Source organism: Erithacus rubecula, assembly GCF_903797595.1.
Source record: "Erithacus rubecula genome assembly, chromosome: 19".
In the NCBI taxonomy this organism is placed as follows: domain Eukaryota; kingdom Metazoa; phylum Chordata; class Aves; order Passeriformes; family Muscicapidae; genus Erithacus; species Erithacus rubecula.
The window spans coordinates 10,651,918-10,677,065 of record NC_136671.1 but is presented as its reverse complement, the minus strand read 5'-3'; the positions used below and the strand labels follow the sequence as shown (position 1 = coordinate 10,677,065).

Sequence of the window (25,148 nt, the reverse complement as noted above, 5' to 3'; positions counted from 1 at the left end):
GCACTTTCAATATTTTTATTTTTAAGTGCAGGATTAAAAAAAAATAGGTTTTTTTTTTAAATTAAATGCAGACAAAGACCCTCAGTATTCTATATCTGAAGCCAATCATTTTTGCACTGAAAGGAGACAGCTGCTCCAAGCTGAGTTTGCTCTCACTAAGCTTGGGGAATCACCCAAGTGAAATGTCCAAACCAACTGAAAACTGTCAGAACCAATAAATGAAATTTATTCTGGGAACTTCGTAGAATAAATAGAGAAAAAAACATTCAGGGAAACATATGTTGGAATTCTTTAAAGGTGAAGAGTGTGACAACAACATACTGTGGAAGTGGGATGCTCAGATGTGTGTTTTATTGCTGCTACATTCAAAAGAAAAGCCAGGGAAGAGGTGGGAGGGTCTTGGATTTAGACCAAGCTGTGTTGGTGAGCTGAAGGAGCATCCCCACCACTCTGCTCTAAAGAATTGTCATTAGCAGGATTTAGGAGGGATTGAAGTGAAAGCTTTGAGGTGTAAACTTCACCTGGTTGCCTCTGGCTTAGAAGGCAGCTTTGTGGGAAAGTACTTTAAATTCTTCCCTCCTTTTTGCTGGGAGCAGTTCTCTCAAGATAAAAACCATGTTGGTTTTACATCAGAACAGCCTAAAGTTAAACCCCTGGGTTATCTGGAATGTTCAGGCACTTAGATAATCATGCAAACTGAAAGGTTGAAATCCTGGAAGCTGACACGAGATACCCTCTCCCCAGGAGTTCCTGTTGCTGCAGATTTACAGCTCATGGGCTCTGCTTAACTATCTGCAACAAGACAGAGGTTTAAAGGTAAAGTTATGGTGTTAATTCCTGAAGTCACCCTTAGATGAGAATTATTTACTGACCATGGAGTGCTTTGCAAGACTCTTAATATCACTGGAGGCAGATAAATTTGGCATACTTGAGCTAATGCTTCACTTCAAGTCCTTAATTTATTCCTTAATTGAGGGATAAATCCAGATGAGTACAAGATGAATCAGCAGTATCAATCTCCAGCTGAAAAATGTGCCAAGTATTTTATTTATCACAGCTTATTGTCTCTTGATGTTAGAATAGGGACTAATTTACATTTATATTTTGTCCTTTCACATTTGCTGTGCTGGAAAGAATCTGTATTTCTAGGACAGGGGGAAAGCATCAAAGGAAACAGCCTCAATTATCTTCAGAGGAAAGAATGAATGGAATTTGCATTCAGGAATAGTCTGGAGGGTGAAGGAAAGGAGCTCACATATAACTATGTGCACTCAAACAAAATCTAACACCCAGAGAACATTCACAATTTCTCTGTGATCCTTAACTTGATTTATTAACTCAATTTCTTAGATACATTTTCTGGCAGTGAAAGGTTGGTGAGTTGGGGATTAATTAAGTTATAAGCAAACCAGAGATTTAATGTTTGTAGATTTGCTGTGCAATGGCCTTAGGTGATCTCTGGCAGCAGAAAACAGCCATTAAAACTTGCAAGATACCTTGAAAAATGATCATAAAATATTGAAATTCAGAGGAAAAGCACCATTCCTCATGTGCTGCCACAAGTGAAAGACAGGCAAGGTGTGGGAACCCTGAGCATCAGTTGCACAGAGCCCTGCTCCCCATCCAGGGCTGAGTGGATCACTGTTATCTCAGCTTGCTTTGCTTTTATTCACAGAGATGTGATTGAAATAATGAGATTATACAAACAGCTACAGCCTCCCAGGAGGTGGAGAGAGCTTACAGGTAATTCTGAGGTATTTTGTAATGGTATAAAGTTAAATAATGCAGAACCATCTGTAAGGCCAGGCTTGCTACACTCACATTGTATGTGCTTAAATAAATGTTTTTGTGGTTTCTAATTGAAAGAAAATGCAGATCTCTTGAATGAATATTAATTAGCATAGCTTAGTTAAAAAGTTGAAAGAAATCTTTTGAGATAATCTTGATGTACAGCCACAACATGTGTAAGAATTGTTCCTTGTCAAGAGATGCAGGGGAGATAATTAGGAAAGTTTGGGATAAATGTCTGGTGATTCTTTGGTGTTCTGGGAGAGCTCTGGGGCCAGCACAGCAGGGCTCTGAGTGGGAAATGCACAACATTTCCTGCCTTTGTATGTGAAACACCAACCAAGCCCTAACAAAATGTCATCAGCCTGCAGAATCACAGCCCAGGACAAATATTCATGTCTGATAAGAGTTTCCTTCTGCTCTTTTGAGGCTTATAGATCAGCAGTGAAAGAAATACTTTTAAGAGTTATTGACAATTTATGATGTCTTCTAGAAGCACCTTTTCCTGAATGTTAGGACTTACACAAGCAATCCCACAAATGTTGAAGTGTTTTTACTTTATGGATTGAAGGAGGGTCACCCCAACCTCAACAGCAAAGGGTAAGATGCAGCTATATCTTAAGAGTGGCTCTGTGATAAACTGCAAAGGTGGAGGGAATGTTTTCATGTGGGAAGGAAAAGTAACTTTGCTGGCAGGGAGTATTCCAACCTTTTGACCAACTGGAAAGTCTCAGCACGTATTCAGTGCAGAACAAACACTCTGATCCTTTCTCTTCCAAATCTGTAATCCAAACTCCAGCCCTCCTGTAACATAAACTCCTGTTACATAGGATTGTGGACAAAAGCTAGAATCCAGGAAAAATTTAATACAGATGTAATGAATTCCTATGACATTTCTGCTATGTTGATTTGTTTATTATTCTACTTCAGGATTACCAAGACCTGGCACAATACATTTGTTTGATCTCTGGACAGCCACAGCCTCAATGGAGAAGCTGTGGGGACAATGACACACCCCTGGGGTTGGTGGTTCTTAAACCAGCAAAAATCCCAAACCACTGTAAGTTCTGGTTTCACTGGGAACTGAATGCAGAAGGTCATCAATGGCAATTTCAGGTGTCTACCCACAAATGTATGAAAAAGACATGCACAAAGGCAAACAATGTGAATATAGACCTAGAGAAGGACCAGGGACAGCAAGAACACCGAGGAGTGTTGCTACACCCAATGTTTTTGGTTGTTTATGTCCAATTCAAGGAAATGGGATCCTACATATATTTCTCATCACAAGACAGCATTGCATTTGTGTTTTTACTTTGGCTTTGCTCCTCCCCTCACCATCATCCCTTTTTTTAAAAATTGCTTCCTTCCCTTTGTCTTTTTCTTCCTTTTTGCCCATTTCTGCCCTTTCACAAGAAACCCACAGGATGTGGTGCCAACATTTACCACTCTTCACACTCTGCCCCAGAACATCAGGCCCTGCTCACAACTGGCCAGCCCAGCTGCTGAGGGGGTAATTATTGTAAAAATAAAGACATCAGGAATCCTCTTGTCATCTTCTCTTATATCAAGGACCAGTGACCAAGGTCCAGGCAGCTGCAGGGCTGAGCTGCCTCATATTCAGCCACCAGGTCTCTCTGAGGGGGCTGGCCCTGTGCAGTGGAGGGTTTGATCTCCACTCTCAGCCTCTGCAATGAGCCATCCTCAAAGGGCAGGAAGATGGCTCCATGTCACACCACGGAGCACTTCAGGTGCTGCCTCAACACGGGGGACTCAGGTGAGGTTGCAGGTGAGCTGGGCAGAGAGGGTGACAGCAGCTGGGGGGATCCCCCGCCTGAGGGGAGCCCTGGCCTGAGGGGGGCCGCGCCTGAGGGGGGCCCGCACCTGAAGGGATCCCGTATCTGAGGGGATCCCGCTCCAGAGGGGATCCCGTACCTGAGGGGAACCCACACCTAACGGGAGCATTGACCTGAGGGGAGGCTGCTCCTGAGGGGATCCCGGGCCTGAGGGGATCCCGTACCTGAGGGGAGCATTGACCTGAGGGGAGGCCGCTCCTGAGGGGATCCCGCTCCTGAGGGGATCCCGTACCTGAAGGGAGCATTGACCTGAGGGCTCTCCGGCCCCCGGGGAACACACACCGCAGCGCTCTCTCACCTCCTCACCTGGCGGGTCCCTCCCCTGAGGCGGGCTGGGGGGAGGGGGGGGCGGGGCTGCGGGTGGCGCGCGCCGCCGCGGGGCCGCGCCCATGACCGCGCGCGATGACGTCAGCTGCGCACGCGGCGCGCGGGCCCGGGGGGTGCGGGCGGCGGGCGCGCGCGGGCGGCCCGCGGAGCTGGCGCGGCCCCGCGCCATGCGGGACCAGCTGGAGCGGTGCCTCGGCGAGTGGCGGGAGCTGGAGGAGGAGTTCCGGCAGCTCCAGGTGAGCGGCGGGGCCCTGCGGGGCATCGCGGTGCCTCCCCCTCCTGCGCGGATGCAGCTTCCTCCGCGCTGCCCCGCGCTGCCCTTGCCGGTTCTGCTTCGCATCGTGATGCGGGGCCCGCCCCGGCTCGTCCCCGCCGGGCAGGAGCGGGACCGGGGGTTCCCATCGCCGGGCGCATCCCCGGGGCGGCTCGGCGGGGGCAGCAGGTGCGGGCGGGCTCCCCCAGCCCCGCCCGGGGCGGCCAAGCGTGCCGGTGTCTCCGCTGCGGCCGCGGGGCGAGGATGGGCATCCCTGCCCGGCACCGCGAACAGCCCGTGCCCCGCCGCGCCCGGGCTGCGAGCGCTTGGGACAGCCCGACCGAGCCGCGGCCGCGCCCCAGGACCCTCTGAGGATCCCAGATCCTCAGATCCCGAGCTGTGCCGCGGTTCCCATTGCTGGAACAGGGATGGGAGAAGGGAACGCGGTGTGGTTGTGCACCGGTGTGGTGCAGAGAGCAGCGCAGGCAGCGCCTGTCCCGCCAGCATCTCCTGGCCGAGTTTGATTTCCCGTGGTGGGATACGGCCGGTCCAAGTGCTGTTTCTCCATCTTACAAAAGTGCATTGAGGGACAGAAATGCTTCGGAGTGGGGGTCCAAGAGCTGTTCTACAAGATGCTCTTACCTCCAGAAACCCTCCCTTCCTTCACTGCTTATCACCAGTGCTGCACCTATACACGTGCTTTAAATCTTAAAGCCAGTTTTAAAGTACCACCGGCTGTTCTCACTCTGGAGGCTGGTTTAGCCTCTTTTAGACTGTTCAACAGAACGTGCATGCAAAAAACTCAGTTCAGATTGTATTCGTGTTAGCAGAAACAAGGGTTGGGTGTGGGGGGAGACCAGCTGGGGTGGTTTTGTTGGTCATTTGTTTGCTGTGTGCACCTTCTCAACAAGCTCCCTGCCTGAGTCTGACCTGAACCACAGCAAATGCCAATGACTTGTCCCTACCTCAGCTTTTCCACATGTAAAAGGAAAGTAGAAACACTTTTTGGTGGGGTGACACTGGTGCTGCTGGTTGAGGTGCCAATGACCAGAGATGAGTCCTGTAGAGTCCTGAGTCTTGCTTAGCAAAACCAAAGTGAGCCTGGAACAGTGGGAGCTGCAGTGCCTGTACGGGGTTAGTTTGGTTATTAAGGTCTTTAAATCAGATATTGGAGCTTGTTTGGGATTGTTCTTGTAAGTAAAGAACAACTACCAGGTGGGTCCTAGCAAGGAGGAGAGCCAAGATTTGGTTTGTGTGGTTTCACCACCGTGTGTATGCTCTGGGAAGAGTGGTGGGAATTTCCTGTGGTTGTTGGTTGTTCTGGTTGGTGAAGCAGCTGTGTAATCCACACTGTCTCTTGGCATTGACTCTGCAAACTCTGTTTTCCAACTTACTATAGATCTTAAAATTGTCTCAGAGGTTATTATTTGGTGCTTGGGGAGCCCTTCATGGGATGGGTTTGCAGTTGGTAAGCGTGTCCTCGTTATTGTTGAGCACTAATTTGGGGCTTCAGGGGACCAATGAGCTGTGATAAAGCAGTTCCTCCCAGGGAGCATCTGAGGTCACAGGCAGGGACATCAGTTCAGCTCTTTAACCAGAATATGGGGCAGTAGGTTGCTTGAATATTTGTGGGGTTGGGGTGGCAGTGGTGGCCAGGTGGTGCCTAAACCCCCAGCCATGGATTTAAGCCTGATGTTGTGTCTTTCTCCACCCCCCCTCTCACTCTGTTAAGTCCTTATTTTTTTTCTTCAAGATTCAATCTAGTTGTGATATTGGAGTGCCCTGTGATTTAGCCACAATTTGATGGGCATGGATCAGGATCAAATGGAGGATTAGAGGATTCAAGGATTAGGGGCTTCATTGCAGGGTGGGAGATGAGTGTAGAGGATGCTTTTCCTCTTGCAGGAATTTCATCAGTGTCCATTTAAGCCCTATTGTATCTGTACTGGTTTAGCATCTTCCCCTCCTTGCTTGTTAAAGGAGTTCCTGTTGTATTCCATAAAACCAGGATTTTCCTTGTTTCCCTTGAAGGTGAGGACCAAATGCCATGAATAACCTAGAAGGGCTCTTCTACCAACCATCTCCTCTTCTCCTGCAGGAAACACACAAAGTTTACAGACAGAAACTGGAAGAAGTTACCAGTTTGCAGACAGCCTGCAGCAGCTCCATACACCGGCAGAAGAAGACACTGAGGGATCTGAAGCACAGCCTGCAACGGTAACAGGAGACCTGCAGGGTGGAGGAGACAGGGATGGGATGGTTCTCCTTCCCAAAGGCTGAAATGCTTGGATTTTTAGTGCTGAAATGCTTGGACTTTTAGCAGACAATCTGTGTTGCAGTGCTAAAGTTGTTCCATATTGCAGCCAAGTAGAATATTGATTACAGCATGAAAGAGGGAGTTCTGTAAATAAAGAAATTTAAGGGAGCTGGTGTGGGTTTCTTCCTTGCAGTGCATTCTGTACATGGCAGGGCTGTGCAGCTTTTGGCTGTGCCAGGTGAGCAATACTTTGCTCTGTAAACTGCACTGGAAGAGCAGCAATACTGAAGGTGTAATTTGCTCCTGGGTGGATTTACAGGAGGGAGCTGTCTCTGGCTGCTTGGCTGATCCCAGGAGCCACAGGCTGAATTCCTTGTGTGCAGCACCTCTGACACCACAGGCTGCTGGCTCTGCTGCTCACTGCTCTCTGGTTAACATTAATTACTAAAACTATTTGTCAGTAAATCATCAGCTCTGTGTCCTGTTACATCCTGAAATACTTCATACCTGAAGAGCTGCAGCCTCTGCAAGGGCAGTGCCTGAAACCACACACAAAGTTCCCAGAGTGGAGGGAGCTCCTGCAGAAAAGCACAGTATTCCCACACAATCCTGTCACTGAGCTGATGAAAAGAGAAGCAGATTTATAAACCAACTCATTGAAGTAACCTACAGCAGTACAAACCTGGCAGTGAGATGAAGTTGTGATAAGACAAATGGTGCTGCAGAAATGCAGGAGCAGAGCACATCACCTCACAGAGCCAGCTTGTTAACAGCCTGGGTTTTATGACAACATTATTGTCCTTCAAATAAAAAAGAGGTGAAAACATGAACAGGAATATCTTGTTTCTGTGTTCTTGCAGGTGCAAGCCCAGAGCTAGTCCTGAGGAGTTTGCTCTCATTCAGGAGATCAGCAGCCAGATCAAGGAGAGGCAGAATGCCTTCTTTGACATGGAAGCCTACCTGCCCAAGAGGAATGGGTATGTGCTCCACCAGGGAGGCTTGTGTGCTCCAGGAATTTTGGATTTTCAAATGTTCACAGTGCTTTGTTCCTGAAGGAAAAGGTTGAAGAAAGACATGTAAAATTGGATTAGTCATAAATCTCTTGCTGAGCTGCTGTGTCAGTTGTACACAGAATTCATTAGCTGTGAGTGGATGTAAATGTGTGTGGGCAGTGGAGGATTTCTGTTAAAATGACAGTAACCTGCACTGGCAAGGCATTGTGCAGTTCACTGTCCCACACTGATTTTTCCTGGGCTAATTTTTTTGAGGGCTAAATCAGCACAAGACTTTTCTGTCTTTTTTTTTTTTTAATAATATTTTAAACCAACTTTTAATGTTTTCTTCTTTCTAAGACAGAGTTATATCAGCTGTCAAGGGCTCTGTGATGCTGCAACCTCTCAGAAATTTCTATGAGAAACTTGTCTTCCAAATCCTGTGTTTGGGTTTGGACAGTGCATGCTACATATATTGCCCTTAGACTGTAGTGCAGAAAAGGGACCAGAAAAATAAACCTTTTCAAGTAGCTTCCTGGAAATGCTGACCAATCTTTCCATGTGTAAAACCTCTTCTGTGGTCTTTTCCTCCAGTCTGTCATAATTAAAAACCTCCAGCAAACGTGGCTTTGGCAGAGCCCCTGTCTCATCACCTCAATCTAGATTGCCCTGTGGTGTTCAAATAAAACAACTTACTTGGATCTTCTCTTTGCTTTTGTCTTCCAGCTTGTACTTAAACCTGGTGCTGGGAAATGTGAATGTCACTCTCCTGAGCAACCAAGCAAAGTGAGTGAGCCTCCACATGTGTGAATTGGGGTTTCTCTGGGGCCAGCTGTGGGTGTGGACTGAAGCCCAGAGAGGGGAGTGGGTTTCTCTTAGACCTGCTAAGTGAAATGCTCAGGGTGGGTGGTTGGACTATGACATGGGGATAAGTTAACATCTTATGTAGCTCCAATTGATTCCATCTATCACTTGCTTTTATGTCCAGCTCAGCCTGTGGCCTTAACTGCAAAACTGTTTGGAGTTTTTTTTGTGCTATGAAATGCTACTGTGACTTCTGGGCATACAGTGCTCTAGAAAATGGAGATATATGTGTATTTTTTAAATCTTATTGTGCCAACCCAGAAACCAGCTCTGATGGACTTGAGGCATTGTGTTGCAGCTGGGACAGATCCTCCCTGCAGGCACAACGCTGCCTTTCACCGCTGCTTTTCTGAGTGTTGAGCAAAACCTCTGTCTCTGGGCTTGGCATTTGGCTTTGTATGTGGTTTGGAAAAGGTGAAGCCACATTCCAGTTGAATTCCATCTATTTATGTCCATGACAGCACCTGTTTCCTTCTAGGTTTGCTTACAAAGATGAATATGAGAAGTTCAAACTTTATCTGACAATAATCTTGTTACTCGGGGCTGTTGCCTGCAGATTTTTTCTCCACTACAGGTAAGCTGCATTTTTATTTCTTACCAAGTATTTTGCATAAAATTGTGCTGGGTTTGAATTATCTTATGTACTGTTAAGGACACTGAGACAGCTTAAGTGGTGTTTAGGTTTTGAGTATTGGGCAGCAAGACACCTGCACTTCTTCAACTCTGGCAGGAGCTGTATTTTAGATAATGTTTTTTCCTTTTTAAAAGAGTTTTTTGTAACTGAGAAAGTCCAAAATCATGGTTCCTGATGATGCTAAAAGTCCATGTTGTTATTCTGGCATCATGCTGTCCTTGGGAATGAACAGCTGGTTGTGCTTGTGGGTTGTCCCAGGCAGGGACCAACAGTGTGCTGCAGCTCTGGGGTAACAAAAGCAACAAAAGAGAATTTGTGTGAAATAATCAGACCTGAAGCATTATCTCTAGATTGTGATAAAGTGTCTGAGCAGCACCAAGCTTCCACTATTGAGTTTTGCTTAGAAATCAGGAAGGTGTTGGAGCCACACACTTCCACTCTGGTCTCTGTGTGTCTGGGTGAATGCAGGATCATCCCAGAAATGTTGTCCTTTTACAAAGGTTGCCCCATGTCCCCTTAGCTTCAGGAGCTTACAAATGGCAAAGTAAAGTTTTGGTGTTTTGGGGGTTTTTTTTTGCCCCAGAGCATAATGCTCTTCCATTCTTATAGTTGATTGGATTTATATAGATCTCATGGAATCTCCTCATTGAATTAGCCTGGAAAGGCCTCTCTAAATTGGATCATCTGCTGCTTCTGTGGTGCTTTCTCTCCTTGAGCAGCTCTTAATGTCATCCCTGCATACCTGCTTATCAGATCAGGATCTGCAGTGTTGGATCATGGGGGAAAAGGGCCTGGAGCCTGCAGTGCTGCATGTGGGCTAGAGATATTCAGGATGGGACTTTGTGCCCATAGCCTCACTTGGGCAGGTTTCATCTACCCAGAAGGAGGAAGGAAAAATGGGGATTTAAAAAATATGTCTTTATAATTAACAAGGTTTTTTTAGTCTGTGTTTTTTCTGTTTAACAGGGTGACAGATGAAGTGTTTAACTTTCTGTTGGTGTGGTATTACTGCACGCTGACGATACGGGAAAGCATTCTCATTAGCAATGGCTCAAGGTACAGTGCCACCTGCAAAAACCATGGAAAGCATGAAATGCCCTTAAAAAAAACCCAGGCAACAAAAAGGGATTCAGCTTGGCACCAAAGCCCAGCAAATTCAAGATGCTGATGGCCTCTGCTGCCATGTGTTAGAGGTCACACATCTTTGGTTGGAAATGCCACGGCATCCCTTGTGCTTGAGTTGGGACATCTGCTTTGTTCCCATTTTTTGGATCATTTTTTGCCTGTGTGGCTGGACTTCAATGCTGAAATCCTTGTTTCTTATCTAACTGCCCTGTGTTTTTCTGCTCAGGATCAAGGGCTGGTGGGTGTCTCATCACTACGTTTCCACTTTCCTGTCTGGAGTGATGTTAACGTGGTGAGTCTGCTCTTCCCTGCTCGAGGTGCTTCAAGCCTGTTTCATGGTGTTTATATCATCTGAGCATTTAAATCCAGTGTGACTATGAAGCTGTGGCCACAGGACACATAGCAGAATGTCAGCCTTAATATTTGTTTGATGTTACAGATGTTTTCAATGATAAATACAACACTGAAAGTTTGTATTTACATTGCTGGTTTAAAAAAAAAAAAAAGAAAGAAAGAAATGCAAACCCTGTGGCTGTAGTTGGGCTGGTGATAGCAAAATCTCTGCAAGCTTCTCTCTCTGTAAATAAGGAAACAAGCAGCACTTTGCAATAGAGGAAGGGCATCACAAAATGAGTGTTTGGTGCCTTTACTGAGCTTTGCTTACAGAGTTTAAAGCCAAAAATGCAAGTTATCCCCTTGCAGAGGGTGGTGGTGGTCAGACAACCCATGATGCACTGCACATACAATCTGTCTCAACTTGGGCATGAACTGAGGAGTTAATTATTAAAAATTGTTGTAAAACAACAGAAGCTCCTGCTCCTGAATCTGTAAGGGGCTGACATAGTGTCTGGGGCAGAAGGTCCCTTGACCTACATCTATCCTGAGCTGCCCTTGGGATAAACTGCACAACCAACCTCTCCATGCAGATGATGCTTTGCTGCCTGGAGAAAACTCATCATGGATAAGAGGGGACAGCATTTATCCTTGTTAGAGAGGGGAAACCTAATCAATGAGAGCACTTCCTGTGTGGCTGTAGCACCTCTCTGGGCTCCCAGTGGGTGGAATGGGCTGGGCACCAGCTGCTGGTTCATTTGCTAATGGGATCAGGCCTGGTGGTGCAGGGGAAGGGTTGGATGCATTGGATGCTTTTAGCAAACTAATGGGCCTCCCCTGTGCTCTGCTTCCAGGCCGGATGGACTCATGTATCAGATGTTTCGCAGTCAATTTTTAGCATTTTCAATATTTCAGAGTGAGTATATCTTTCTTTGCTAATTCAGGGGATTCAGGACATTTTGTGTTAGAAAAAAACACTTTTGTTGGTAAATACTGGATTATTAAACTCTAGGAATACAAAGATAGTGTGCAAATATGCAATCTACAAATGTCAGCAATAATTAAATGCTGTTGGATTAAACATTATTAAAGTAGTTTGATATTTACCATACTTCTGAATAACCAATGTAGTGATGTTTTCTCTCCTCCTCCAGGCTGTGTTCAGTTCTTACAGTATTATTACCAAAGGGGCTGCCTCTATAGGCTCCGGGCTTTGGGGGAGAGAAACCACTTGGACCTTACAGTAGGTGAGGTTTCCTGCTCTGCTTTCTTTGCACTGCTTTTGCACAGGTTTGGGTGCAGTGATGGGGGGAGAGGGCTGTGTGTCCCCCCATTGCAGAGCTGTCCCCTGCCTGGCTGCCTGTGTCCCAAGGCAGGAAGGGCAGCAAGACTTTTATTGTTCTCCTTGGGTCCTGTGGGTTAGGAGCAGAGGAATCTGATCTTTGTCAGCATTTGAGGAGACTATGATGGAGGTCTTGGTCATCCCTGACTTTATCCTTCTCCAACTACGGCAATTTCAAGAAAATATTTTTACTTGACAGGAATAGCTGTTATGGTCTGGGTGGGGAGGAGCTGCAGGTCCAGTCCTGCTTCTTCTGTGCTCATGCTCTGCCTCTTCTGTCCACCTTTTCCAGAAGGATTTCAGTCCTGGATGTGGAGGGGGCTGACATTTCTCCTTCCCTTCTTGTTCTTCGGGCATGTAAGTTGTGTGATCCCCTCCTCTGGCTCAGTGTCTGCTGCTGCACCACACAAAGGTGCTTTGGATCACATGCAGCCATGACAAATGTTTCCAAGGTTTAAGTTTTTTTTGCTCATAATTAAATTGCCTTTTTTCTTTTCCCCTCTGCAGTTCTGGCAGCTATACAATGCAATCACACTTTTCAGATTGTCAAGGCACAAGGATTGCAAAGAATGGCAGGTGTGTTGGCTCTGCTCAGAAGCGCAGAGCAGGGCAGAGGGGATGCTTGACCACATCCTGAAAGATATTTGGGCATCTGACTCTATTAAATATCTCAGGATAATGCAGCACAGAGCCTGTTCTGTGTCTGGTAGAACCCAGCAGTGCTGAATATAATCCATGTTGTAATATTTCAAGGTAATAAATGCTGCTTCTTCTCATCTTTCAGGTTTTTGTGTTGGCTTTCACATTCCTGCTGCTCTTCCTTGGGAACTTCCTCACTACTCTCAAAGTGGTGCACACTAAACTCCAGAAGAACAAAGACAAGGTGAAGAAGCTGTGACTCCCTCTGTTCTCAGTGTGCATCCATCCCTCTGCCCCCAGCAGGGCTGGGCTTGGGACAGATCCTGCTCAGCCCCAGTTGGGCCAGGGATGGGCTCAGTGTTTGGTGAAGGACTCTGCCAGCACAGACTCAGTATTAATGCAAGCATGGCTCTCCAGTCACACTCCTGCTATTTATGTCTATTTAATATAAAACATGTTTGCTTCTGGGATTTTTGTTCTGTATATAGAGCAGCATGCACCTACCTGGCCAAGTGCCAGCGTTGGGGAAAATGTGGGATCTACTGTAATTCCAATTCTGGAATGATACCTGACACTTTCCAGTTTTATTATTTAAATTCTGGATATTGAGTTTATTGAGGTTTATGAACACTCTGGGTGGATCAGTAATTCAGAGTGAATGCTGTTTTTCAAGGCATTTGTTTAAGGCATATTCTCAGTGGCAATACTAACCTGTGTGTACTGTGAAAAGAAAATGCTCATCTTTGTACCATACTGCTGCTATATACACTTCTAAAAAGCTATTTAAAGAAGAGAAATTCCTCCTTTGAAAACAAAATCATGCAAGCAAAAGCAGTTTTTAAATGGCAGGGAAGTCTACTAGCCCTTTTCCAGGGAGACCAGGTCATTGGTCCAGGCCTGAAAGGACCTAAAATAAACTATTCAATATGCAGCTGCCTCTGCCCCTTTTTAGTAACAAACACATGGCCCTTGGGATGGTTTTTGAGACATGGTTCTGGAAAGGGGAGGACAGGCTCAGTTTAAATATTAAATACTTTCTTTAGGTGCTGCACTTGTACCAATAATGAAGGGAATGGAAATGCTGGGTCAAGGGGATGGCAGGGGACAAACACTGCCTGCTACTCTGCCAAAGTCCTTGTGCTGCTTGAATTTACACTCCCTCATTGGAACACCCTTTTTTGGGTGCTGTAATTTCTGTACCTCCTCAGGCATCTGCAGCACTGAGCTGCCTTGGGCTGTGCTTTTCCCAAGAGTGAAAGCTCCCTTTGAGCCAGCACAAAGCCCAAACTGGGCACATCCTCTGGAAGTGTGAGTGGGAAACAGTGCCCTCCTCCCCAGAGTGTGCTCACAAGGGACAGATACTGCACCACAGGCTTGAGAGGGATTCATCAGTTCTGTTGCTGCAAACTACCAAAATTACCTTTGCCACCTACAGTCCTGTGGGCATGAACAATAAACTGCAATTTGCATATTTTCAACAGTTTTCACACCAGTTGGGCTGTATTTTGCTATCCTTTGCACACCTTGTGAGGGTTTTTTTTTTTTTTTTAGTCCTTGAACTCTCAGTTTATGAGATGTAAATTGTTGAGAGTAATGCTGGAACCTGATTCTGCAGGGGTGAATAATATGAATTCTGAAACCTGACATTCTCAGAAACTCAGATTAAAAAAGCCAGAGCCATTTCCACTGTGGAGAAAGTCACTTTTTGAATGTTGGTGTTTCAGTACTGGGTGAGGCGAGGGGTGGTTCCTTTACTGACAAGTGGAGAAAAGGCTGCACAATTCTTCAAGGTTTTTCTGTAGTTAAGGGTGTGCACAAACTTTAAACTAATTTAATTTCTCATTTTAGGCTCATAGGTATTAACAAACCTAACTAAATCAAAACAACTTAGGAGAAAAATAAAAGAAAAAGATTTTTCAAGGGTCAAGATCTGTTTACCCTACACATAAAACAATAATGATGGCTTGCTCCAAAATAGTTTTGGACTTTTAATTTATACCAGTAGAGATGGCTTCATGAGTGAATGAATTTTTCCTCCAGTATTCACCATGATTTACATCTGTCTTGTATTAAGTAAGCTGTAAATGTTTATCATAAGACTGACTTAATGTTACATGTAGTAGCTGCTTGGAGTAGTTCTAAAATTGAGTACTGTAAATTAACTATTTCCCATGATACTCCACTACTTAATTGGAGCAACTGACATATTTCCATTGATAAATGCCATTTTCCATTCCAGAGCAGGCCTTGAAGGACTCTGAGGTGCAAATCTGCAGAGCTGGTCCAGAGGGGTGGTGGATGTTCCATCTGCACTCAGGGGCAGCTTGAGGCCAACTCGTGCCATTTTCACCAATTAACTTGAAAATGTTAAGACAAAACTTCTTCTGTCTCTTCAAAAGTGCCTGCTTTAACATTGCTTCTGAAAGGTGTGAGTTTTCCACTAGAAAAAGGCAGTAAATTGTGTCTCTAAAGTGCCACAATTATTCTGCAGAGGAAGAAAAACCCCAGCACTGAGTTATATAGTAGCACTTGCTATTCATTGCAGTTTAAATAATGAGTTGTTCACATTTAGAAGCAAAAGCCAGATGGGTGAAGGCACCCAGGTATGAGCTGTGATAAACAGTTTAGAAAACTCCGTGAGAACAGTGTAACAAAAGTGCAAAAATCCTAAAAATAATTAAAATTTTAAAATAAAAATTATCCTAAGAGTACAAACATGTAAAAAAGAGAAGGTTTGAAAAGTTAAACTGTTTATAAAATCTGAATCACTTGGTTCTTGTGCAGTCCAGATCATAGCACTGAGCACACTTTCCGTTTCCTGTGGTGCTTGGCTTTCCTCATGGCACTCAGTGCAATGCTTGTGGCTTCTTTAAAAACATTCTCTATGTTCTCACGACATTTGGCTGAGCATTCCAGGTAAATTTCTGCATTAATCTCCTTGCAAGCTGCCTCACCCTGGAAAGAATAAAAAGGTAAGAAAAAAATGTAAGTTCAGTGGATGAGAGAAGGAAGGTGACTTGGGAAGAATGGGAATTAATTTGTGCATCTTCACAATCACGAAGAAAGCAGCTGAGTGCAGTGCTAGAGTGTGAGTGGCATTGGTAATAAACTGAAGCACTGTAAATAAACTTGGGTTTTTTCCACTATGCTGAACCAAAGCCTGGCCTAAGAGCTCAGAGCATTAAGAGACTCTTGAGATGCAGAGTTCTGATAGCACAAAAATATTCTCAGTATTGAGTTTCTTTAAACTAAATGCTGAGGTAGGTACTTAAGTGAGGATAAGATGTCTACATGGTGATATTGGTTTTCAGGCCTGACCTTAACTATTCTGTGCTGTCACCTTTAGTAATGAGTGTCACATGCAAGAGCAGAATCTGCACTGATGCACTGTGTTGCTGATGCACATGCAGGAACCTTGACTTTTGAAGCATCACAAGGGTTCAGCCAAAATCCTCATAAAAACAAGCAGGTGCCTGCATTTTTCAGCCATGCAATGGGAACATGCTTGAATCTAAAATATTTCCATGCAATGCTGGTTGTGTGAAGTCACAAAGCAGAGTGATTTCTTACTTGTGATCTTTTTATTGTCCCTGCAGAGCCAAGCCCCAGGTTTGAATGCTTGTGAGCCTTTTACTGTGAATTCCAGGTCTGCAACCCATGGCTCACAGACTCTGCATTAATTCATTATAATCTCTGGGAATGGGGTCACTTGGGCTTTGGGATGGGGGGTGTGTTTCTTCATATTTAAGCAGTTTGTCTCCTTCCAGTTGTTTGCAAGCTGCAGTGGTGGCAGACACTGTTCAGATCCTCTGTGCCTGGCATGGGAAGCATCACATCATGTGGCTCAAGGTGCCATCAGCTGTAAAAAACTGAGGTAGAGCATATTTCAGGGAGGAAAAACCAAGTGGGAGGGCTCACATAGAAGACAAAGTTTGTATAACATGTGGCTCCTTGAGTTTAACTGCATGAAGCCTCAGTAAACTGGTCAGAAATGTCTGTTGCTTGCCTGGAACCTCTCTCATGTGAGGATAATGAAGGGATTTATTCATGCAAACAAGGGACAATCTGCAACTGTTCACAGGGACAGGCTGGGACCTCATCTTGTGTGAGAGGGAGACAAACTAAAAGGCCCAACATGGTTTTGTGGTGATGCAGTTGCAGTTTATTTTCCTGCTGTTTAGAAGTGGTGATTCACTCAAGGTCTTAGTGCACTTGACCCTGTTCCCTGGACGTGTGTCTCAGTTTGAATGCTGCTGTTCTTGCTCTGAGGTGAGAGGAGAAGAATGGCTTTGTAGTTTAGAAAAAAGAAAAAGAAAAATTGGAGGACCAAGCAGAAAGGTCCTGTGTAACATGGAACAAGCTGTTCCATCAATGTTTCTCCTGTAGCTGGGACAGCTATGCCAGTGACATAACACTACTCATAAATCTCACTGCTTCATCATACTTAGAGATACTGATAATAAGTAGTTTTCTTAAGATTATTTTACAGACTTCAAAGAACAGTCCCTCATGTCAGAGAAACCTTGCAGATGTTCTTGCTAATGGCCTTGTAAGCATTTATTTTTAAGTAGAATTTGCAAAACACATTTAATCCAGAATGGTCAGTGTATTAAATATTGGAATGTGTTTCCTAACATCTCCAGTCTTTATCACTGTACTGATCACAGCACCAGTGATGGCTGCAATGCAGGCTAATAACATTTATGAAGCAAGTCCAGCAAACTTGTTAAGACTTACAAACTTGTAACAGTAATAACCCAACTGTGAAAGAAGAATGAGATGCAATGAGCATAGAATGCAGATAGTTGTGTCCTTTAAAACTGCTCATATTTCTCTTTACTTTGGCACTAAACTGGGTGATGATTTGACCACTTCCAAAAAGAACTTACAGAAACCTCCATTAGCGCTGCCAATCATTTCTTCACCTGGATCACCTAATTTTGCATTGTCTGTGATCACACCTGTGAGGAGCAATGCCACCACGTGCTTTATCTCCTGCCAAGAGGCCAGCCCTTCAGAAGCACTGAAGTTTACCTGGTTGTAGGTGATGGGCTCCTGCTTGGCAGCCCTGAGCTTGCGCAGCTGCTCCTTGTCCTTGCGGAGATCTGTCTTGCAGCCGATCAGCACCAGCGGCACTCCCCGGCAGAAGTGATTCACTTCAGGATACCACTGGGGCAGAAAAACAAAACTTTTACAGCTGGATTTTATTTTGTTGTTTGTTTCCTGAAATCAAAACAGTACAGCCAAGCAGCATTTAATGTAAGCTGCAATTTCAGAGTTTTAGTCTAGCAGGGGGGCGGCCAACATGCACTATTTACATCCTAGAAATGTTTAAAAGTCCCACCCAAAGTCAGCTGCTTTAGAAAAACATAGTGGCATCTGTCTCTATGCTGAAATGTTTATTTACCATCTGTTTAAATTCTGAGGAGCTTGTCTAAAGTTACATTTAAAAACAGAATTTTTACTAAGCAAGAATTAAGTCTTGCTTTGTTTTCCTGGTACTATGTCCAAGAATCCTTTGAGTGTTACAGAAATCCCAGCACAGAGAAGTGGTTGCTCTCACCTCTACCCTGCAATTAAATAGATATGTGATGGAAGTAGTCTTGACTCTAAGATGTGCAGTGCTGGTCGTGTGACACTGCTGCAGATAAAGCAGTGATTTCATTGCTGCTGTGGTCTTGGATCTTTTTAATGAGAGTCCAGCCCAGTTCTGAGCACTTAGGAGCCATGGAGAGGTGAGCCCCAGGTCTAAGGTCTGTGACCTGCAGCTCAGGGCATGATGAGTGATCTGGGCATCTACACACCCAGGGCAGAGGCACTAAAAGCACCAGCATTTATAACCTGACATCTTGTCATATATCAGGCATGTGTGATTCATTTAGAAGCCTCTTACCTTGGCTGCCACATTATCATAGCTAGTGGGGTTCATGACATCGTAACAAATTAACACGACATTGGTGTTCTGGTAAGAAAGTGGCCGTAGCCTGTCGTAGTCTTCCTGCCCTGAAACACACAGCATGGTTTGGATGAAGAAATCTCTGTCCTGAACAGGCAGAACAATGGGGATATGTACAGACACATACTTGAGATCAAGAACAATGGTACAATAATTGCACAGACTGCAAGTTTATCATAATTGTAGAATTCTTTCCCTTGAATACAGGAGATTCCCCCTCACTGACAAAACTGATGGTTTAGAATACAGAACACATCCTTGGCCAGTTTTAATAAAAAGCCTGCTTTGTCCACTTGCTGAGGACTTGGAAACAGTTCTAAACACTGACTGCCAAGTTGCTGCTCAAAAATAAAGTCATCAAGAGGAATCTGACAATTATTATTAAAAATTTTCAGTTTGTCAGTGGCAGTCCCCAAAATCATTTGCACATGTAATGTTGTGAGGAGAAGAAACACTGTATTTGCTAGACAGGAATGTAGAAACCTTTGTGGCAAATTTGCTTTTCCCAGCCTGGTGAGCTGAGAGGAAGCAGTGATTAGACACAGGATTGTACAAGCCATGCTGCAGAATGAGCCAGGCTTAACTGGCCTTTGAAGCAGGACTCCCCAGCAGATTTAAGGGAATTCTGCTGGATTCTGGAAAAGCAGGGGATTTGTCATACTTCTGATTAGGGATATTCTAGCACGTGATGTGACAAGAGGAAGCTGATTTGCTTCAGACCTGTGCTCTTCCCCTTACAGTAATCACCATGCCAGGGTCTGAAGGTGTCCTGCTTTGAGAGATTAAGTTCAAGAAAGCAGTAATTCCAGATGCAGCTGGCAGCTTGGGGAAAAAGCCCAATCTTTTTCATTTAATAAGGAAGAAAGCATGATTGAAGCAGTCTGTAGAAGGTGTACTGTCATCTGAATGCTGGAATCAGGTATTTGTCTGTGATGCACTGAATTTCCACGAGAACTGGGAATGCTGTTCCTTCCCACTATCACCACAATCCACACACAGACCAGAAACTGCCCTACAGGGAAGTTCCACATCTCAAATCTTCATGTTGATATTTCAAATGAAGGAATGCAGAAAATTTCAGTGTGCCCCAAATTTACAGCAACAATTCCTGCTCTGGCACCTGCCTCAGTCCAAAGTCACATACTCATCACTCAACATTTTTTTTTCTCCAGCCTGAAGAACTGCAGATACCAGAAGGCCAATAATACTACAGTATTTTTCTCCCTTCTTTAATTTTAATGATTGGTTGAGATACAGTTTATTCCAAGGCAATCCCTACTGGATAAGCCATTACTCAGTTTGCCTGAGATGTTTGTACAATGGGAATCTTGGATTTGGACCACTTTGCATTTGAGCTTCCACGAGATCTGTGTGCTCTGTGGGGAGGTGCAGAACAAAGAGGGATTGATCTCTCAGGCTTTAATCCAGAAATAATACACAATTGACAAAATTATGCATGTTGTATAAACATTCAGAGCAAAGACTGTACTGCTTATCCCTTCTTATTCTCCCAATCCATCTACTTGTTTGCAACCGATTTGCCATTTTGTTGCAGAGATAATCCCTTAAATGCATTAAACACATCAGGTGCCAAACTTTTTTTTCCCTCCTAACTTCCTCTAGTGCTGTGTAGAGTTTTCCTTGTTGAAGTTCAAGCCTCTGAGTTTCTAACAACATAGTTTGCAAAATTAAAAGGTCCTCCAAGTTGTTGTTGTTGGCAGTCTGTGGGGAAGACAGGGTGGTTCCATTGGGAGAAACATGTTTATTTGCTTGGAATCAGAACAAACCTCCAAATTCACACTCTCCTGGATGGGATAACAGAAAAAGTGCCTTTAATTATGTGACACAATATCTTGTATTGCAAGTAACAACCTGTAGATATGCCCTGGTGAACAGCTCTTTCATCTTCAAATCCAGCTTTGCAGTTATGGGTTTTTAATCAAGCAATAAATGCATGAGAAAATGCTGCATTAAACACAGCTCCATGTGCATTTGGAGTGTTGGATACAGAGTGCAGAGCAGGGTGGGGTGCAGAGCAGGGGGGAAGGTGAGGTGGCAATTGCTTCAGCTGTGTTACAGTGGGGTGGTTGCAGCACTCAGGAGGAAGGAGAAGGAAGCTGCTCTTTAGGAGCTCAGATGCTGCTCCTCAGCTGCTGGGGATGTAACGGGAGCCAGACCAAGCTGTGTCTAAACATAGACATCCCCTTCTCTGAAAACAATCCCTGTCACCCCCTGTCCTCAAGTGCTGCTGGTGAAATGCAAGAAAGGGTCTGGGAGACTTTTTTTTCTCTGTAAAGCTGCTTAGTTTGTGGTCAGCACTAACTTGGCACAGATTTAGGTCTTTTTACTAAAAAAGTTTTAAAAAAGGAGGAACAGGGGTGAACCTAAGCAGTAACTCACTGTCTATGCTGGTTCCTCAAACACAGGTAGCTGTTTTCTTTCCCCAGTTAACACAAAACATGCTGGGGAGGAGTTGGTTAAGCATCTGCCTACATGTGAGCACATCTGTGATCCCTCTGTCCTCCTTGATTCATTGTGCCACCAGACACTTTGGGTTTTTCTAAAGACCAAACCCCACCCAACAGAATTCACCTAAAATTTGCTAATTCTCTGCCAAGCTCCCAGTCCTGTGTGCCTCTGGGAGATGCTGTGTGACCACATCCCTGCAGTCAGGCCCTGTGGTGGGGAGGAAGCTCTGATGATGGCTGAGGGTGAACAGAAGTGAAACTACAGGTCTGTCTCATGTGCATGTTCACCTCTGTCTGCTCTTCCTCACCCTTTTGCTCATTTATCACCAAAGTGCCAGCCTGTGAGTTGCTTGCCAGCTATGTTTTTTTTTTTTTCTTATTCAATTTAAAACAAATTGGGAAACAGACACTCTTGGCAGGAAAAAAATAGTAAAAGAAGACACTTGGGGCAGGAGGGGCACATGTCAATTAAAAAATTGGGGTTTTTTTTTCCTATTCAGGCATGACTTCCCTTTCAAAGTTATGAAAAACTATTCTTGCATTCATTGCCTTTTAAAATTTCCCTGAAGATCTTGTGCTTCTATCATCAGAGACCTGAAAAACCTCACTGGAGGCTTTACATTTGCTTCCTGTCAGGCAGAACAAGTACCCACAATGATGAGGCATTGCTTCCCCCCAGCCCAGCAGTGCTCTCTGTTCTGAGGAACTCCTGCACCAGGAATTGAGCCTTGTGCCTGAACTGCACCCAGAGAACCAACACTGCTCCCTGGGCATGGAAAAACTACAGAGTTCATTTACCTTTGCTCTGTCAAGAACAGCTGGAAATGGAAAGTTTTAATTGAAAAAGCAGTTGCAAAGGCTGTTTGCAGACCAGAAAAGTGACATGACAAAGCATTTACACATTGCAGATGTGTACCACCAACTTCCTGCAGCAGCAAGAAGTGTTTGATGAGGAAGACAAAGTAGCACAGTACAAAACTCACACCAAAAATTCTTTTTCTGGTACATTTTTAACTAATCCATTAAATTAATTTGTTGCCAAAATTCAAGAAAACAATACCTTTTGTATCTTGAAATGTTTGTTTCTTAAGCTTTCTGTTTGTGTCCTCCTTCCTCAGTAAGTAGGACAAGCTCAAAGGTTTGAGCTGCACTGGACTTGACAATACAAAAAATCCTTCCAACTTTAAACAGCTCATGGAGCTGAACCTGTCCTTCACCTTTCCATGATGCTGAAGTTCACCCAGCTCTATTTAGTGTTGCTCCAAGCACAATCCTAAAAATACACAACTCTTGGTCCTAGTCTAACCTCAAGGAACTCAACATCACTTTTGTACTATTAAAAACAGGATGAGATTAAAATGTGTGCTCGAGTGAGTCCTTCCTCTAGCAAAACTTCCAGTTTCAGAAAAAGGCTGAAAAGCTGCTTGAATTAGAGTTTGACAGAGTTTACAGACATGTAACATAAAACTCTGTAAACAGCTATGAAACAGAACCAAAATTCAGGTTTTCCCCTCTCAATCAAATTTCTTGACCCAAGTCACAATCCCCCTGCTTTCTTTCTTGCTGTGTCTTACGGAAAGTGAAAGAAATTTCACAGGAAGGGAGGAGACAAGTGTCAACAGCCTCAAGAAACTCGCAGCCTTGTGGCCATGATGCTGTTTTGGGAGGTGAAAAATGTCAGGTTTCAAGGTTTCCAGATGAGAGATGGAAAGCAAATGCTCTTTCATGGCAATGATAGCTCCACTTCCCAAAGTGTCTCACAGGACACCAAATGCACCCCACTGTTCTTCAGTGGAGCAGTGCTTTAGTCCAAATCAGTTTTTACACCTGAGAACTCCATGTGGAAGGTACACATTGCCTGACAGTTACATTCATGAAATTACAGGATGTGGGGTAATGGTTTTAAACTATCAGAGGGCAGATTTGCAATAGATATAAAGGAGAATTTTTTCACAATGAAGCACAGGCTGCCCAGTGAAGCTGTGGCTTCTCTATCCATGAGAACATTCAAGGTCAGCTTGGACAGGGCCCTGAGCAACCTGATCTAGTTAAAGATGTCCTTGTTCACTGCACAGGGGCTGGACTAGATGACCTTTAAAGGTCCCTTCCCACCCAAACTGTCCTGATTCTGTGATAAGCCACCAGCACCAGGCTCAGCCCAGGTCCCTGGGCTGCTGCTGGCTGCAGGTCTTGTGCAGAGCTGAACTCTGAGACACAGGGAGCTGTGCACCCCTGCCAGGCTCAGGAGAGCTCAGAGCTGCAGTGCTGGACCTGCCCAGCTTGCTGCCACCTCTGGATCCAGCCCTTGCAGCCTGGAAGAGACTCCAAAGGCAAATGCTGGAATGTTTGGCACGGGGATTTTACATGAGAACTAGAAACCATGTGACAGGCAAAAAATCCACACTGACAGAAAACAAACATAAAAATGACGAGTGCAGTGGCAGGTTCCTGGTGCCAACACCCTGTATTAAGGAAATCCCCCTTTGGCTGCTCACACTGGATTCCAGTCCTTCTTTTCTCCTCTAAGACTTAGACCCAAACCCCTTGTCATGTCAGTATGTTATAACAACTGAATGGACTCAGAGCAGTAACACTGACATAAGAAGGCTCATTGGCAAATTGGGTGCTCAGGATCTTACTACACTGTAGTAAAAATTAGAAGTGAAATTCATTTTTAGATGAAAAGCCTTTTAAATTATGTTTTCAGCTATCACATGCCGTATACAAGAAGGTGTGTTTTATTACTATTAAAAATGACTGGACTGCATTCAGTTCTTATTTGTCTTGGTGTAAATTTGGAACAACTCCACAGGCTTGAACTGAAACAGATGATTTACACTGAGCTGAAACCAAGCACGTGTCAATTTTAGGGTTCATTTAGGAGCGCAGCTGGATAACAGAGTCTGGGAACTTCAAGTGAAGTTGAACACAAACCATTTCACAAGTTCCTCAAATGAACCTGAACAACTATCAGCATTTTCACATAATTTTTACTGCCATGGCCTTTTGATTTTGAACACAAACCAGACTTTTTCTCCTTCCTGTTCTATCGCACATGGCAGCAGATTAAAATACTTTCCTGGTTGATTGTATTATGCTCTGCATCTGGGAATTGGGTTTTAATACTTCCAGATATGTTTGCTATTTGATGTTTCTGAATTAATTGGGTTGTTAAGATAATGAATGAGCCGATGGCCAGAACTGCCATTAGACAATTGATCCCTTTTTTTTCTGGAAAACACATTGATATGCAACAGGTAATAGTGGTTGGTTTGTTTGCACTTCAGTCTCTAGCAATCTTACCTGCAATGCTATGGTTAAACTATGCTGGTAGAGAAGCAATTTGAAAATCTGCCCATCTTTACAGTCTTCAAATATTGGTCTGGTTTAAGCTGACACTGAAAAATCTGCTGGAACAGAAATGGGGGTACGTTCACCGGAGCAACATTTTACAGTAATACAGTTTCTGCTTATTTGCCTGAAGTTACGAAAGGCTGGGCCGGGTTTGGGCTCAGTCCCAGGCCAATGTCCCCGGTGGTGCCACGGCCGTGGCCGCACAGGAGCTGGGATGGCAAAGTGGAACTGGAACCCCTTACCTGCGGTGTCGTACAGGTTCAGGGTGATCTCCTTCTTCCCCACCGTCACGCTCGTCGTGTACTTCTCAAAAACAGAGGGCGCGTATTGCTGCAAAGGGAGGAGAGCGATCTCAATGATCTCTGATGCCTTTTCCAAGCCTAACGGGCTGTGTGATTGTGAGGAGCGGTGCTGGCGGCGCCCAAGCGCTGGGCCCAGCCCCGCGGGGGTGCAGCCCTCACCTCGGGGAAGGCTCCCTTGGCGTACACCATCAGCAGCGACGTCTTCCCGCAGCCCCCGTCGCCCACGATCACCACCTTCACCTCCTTCCTGCCCGACGGGGCGGCCGCGGGCCCGCGGGGCTGCTCGGCCGCGCCCTGGGGCACGGCCCCGTTGGCCGCTTCCATGGAGCGGGAGGCAGCGGGCCCGCTGAGGGCGCAGCGCGGCCGGGACCAGGCTGCGCTCCCCTCAGCGCCCGGGGAGGGCAGAGCCGCCCGCGCCCCGCCGGGGATTGGCCGCGCCGCGGCCGCCGCCGCCTCAGGTGCCGCAGGGCCCCGCCCGGGCCCCCCGGGACACGGCGGGAGCCTCTCCCGGGCCCCACGGCCGGCGGCAGGCTCGGGGTCAGGGCGGGAAAGGCCCCTCAGAGCGGCCGCGGCTGCTCCGCCCGCCCGTCCCGCCGGGCAGCCCTCGGGGCTCCGTCCCCCGGGACCGCCGGGCCCCGTCCCTCTGCCCTTCCACCCG

At 45.4% G+C, this 25,148-nt stretch overlaps 2 protein-coding genes across 4 annotated transcripts; one reads left to right on the top strand and one right to left on the bottom strand.

The window, feature by feature from the left end:
* Positions 1-4,038: 4,038 nt before the first annotated feature.
* TMEM120B (transmembrane protein 120B) lies at positions 4,039-13,341 on the top strand. Of its 2 annotated transcripts, none has more exons than XM_079322687.1 (12): positions 4,039-4,207; positions 6,323-6,441; positions 7,342-7,458; positions 8,200-8,259; positions 8,816-8,911; positions 9,938-10,027; positions 10,323-10,388; positions 11,284-11,345; positions 11,584-11,676; positions 12,064-12,128; positions 12,279-12,351; positions 12,556-12,762. In XM_079322687.1, exons 1-12 carry the CDS (start codon positions 4,139-4,141, stop codon positions 12,630-12,632), a joined length of 987 nt encoding a protein of 328 aa, XP_079178813.1. In that variant the 5' UTR covers positions 4,039-4,138; the 3' UTR covers positions 12,633-12,762. The 2 variants fall into 2 exon arrangements, with proteins under 2 accessions (XP_079178813.1, XP_079178812.1); XM_079322686.1 differs by having other exon boundaries at positions 4,041-4,207; positions 12,279-12,347; positions 12,556-13,341.
* Positions 13,342-15,130: 1,789 nt separating this feature from the next.
* RHOF (ras homolog family member F, filopodia associated) lies at positions 15,131-25,024 on the bottom strand. 2 transcript variants are annotated; one of them, XM_079322691.1, is made up of 5 exons: positions 24,650-25,016; positions 24,431-24,518; positions 18,304-18,413; positions 17,445-17,579; positions 15,131-15,365 (listed from the first exon to the last, which is right to left on the bottom strand). In XM_079322691.1, the coding sequence occupies exons 1-5, from the start codon at positions 24,812-24,814 to the stop codon at positions 15,201-15,203; spliced, it is 663 nt and encodes a 220-aa protein (XP_079178817.1). In that variant the 5' UTR covers positions 24,815-25,016; the 3' UTR covers positions 15,131-15,200. The 2 variants fall into 2 exon arrangements, with proteins under 2 accessions (XP_079178817.1, XP_079178818.1); XM_079322692.1 differs by lacking the exon at positions 15,131-15,365 and adding an exon at positions 15,409-16,279 and having other exon boundaries at positions 24,650-25,024.
* Between the last annotated feature and the right edge of the window lie 124 nt (positions 25,025-25,148).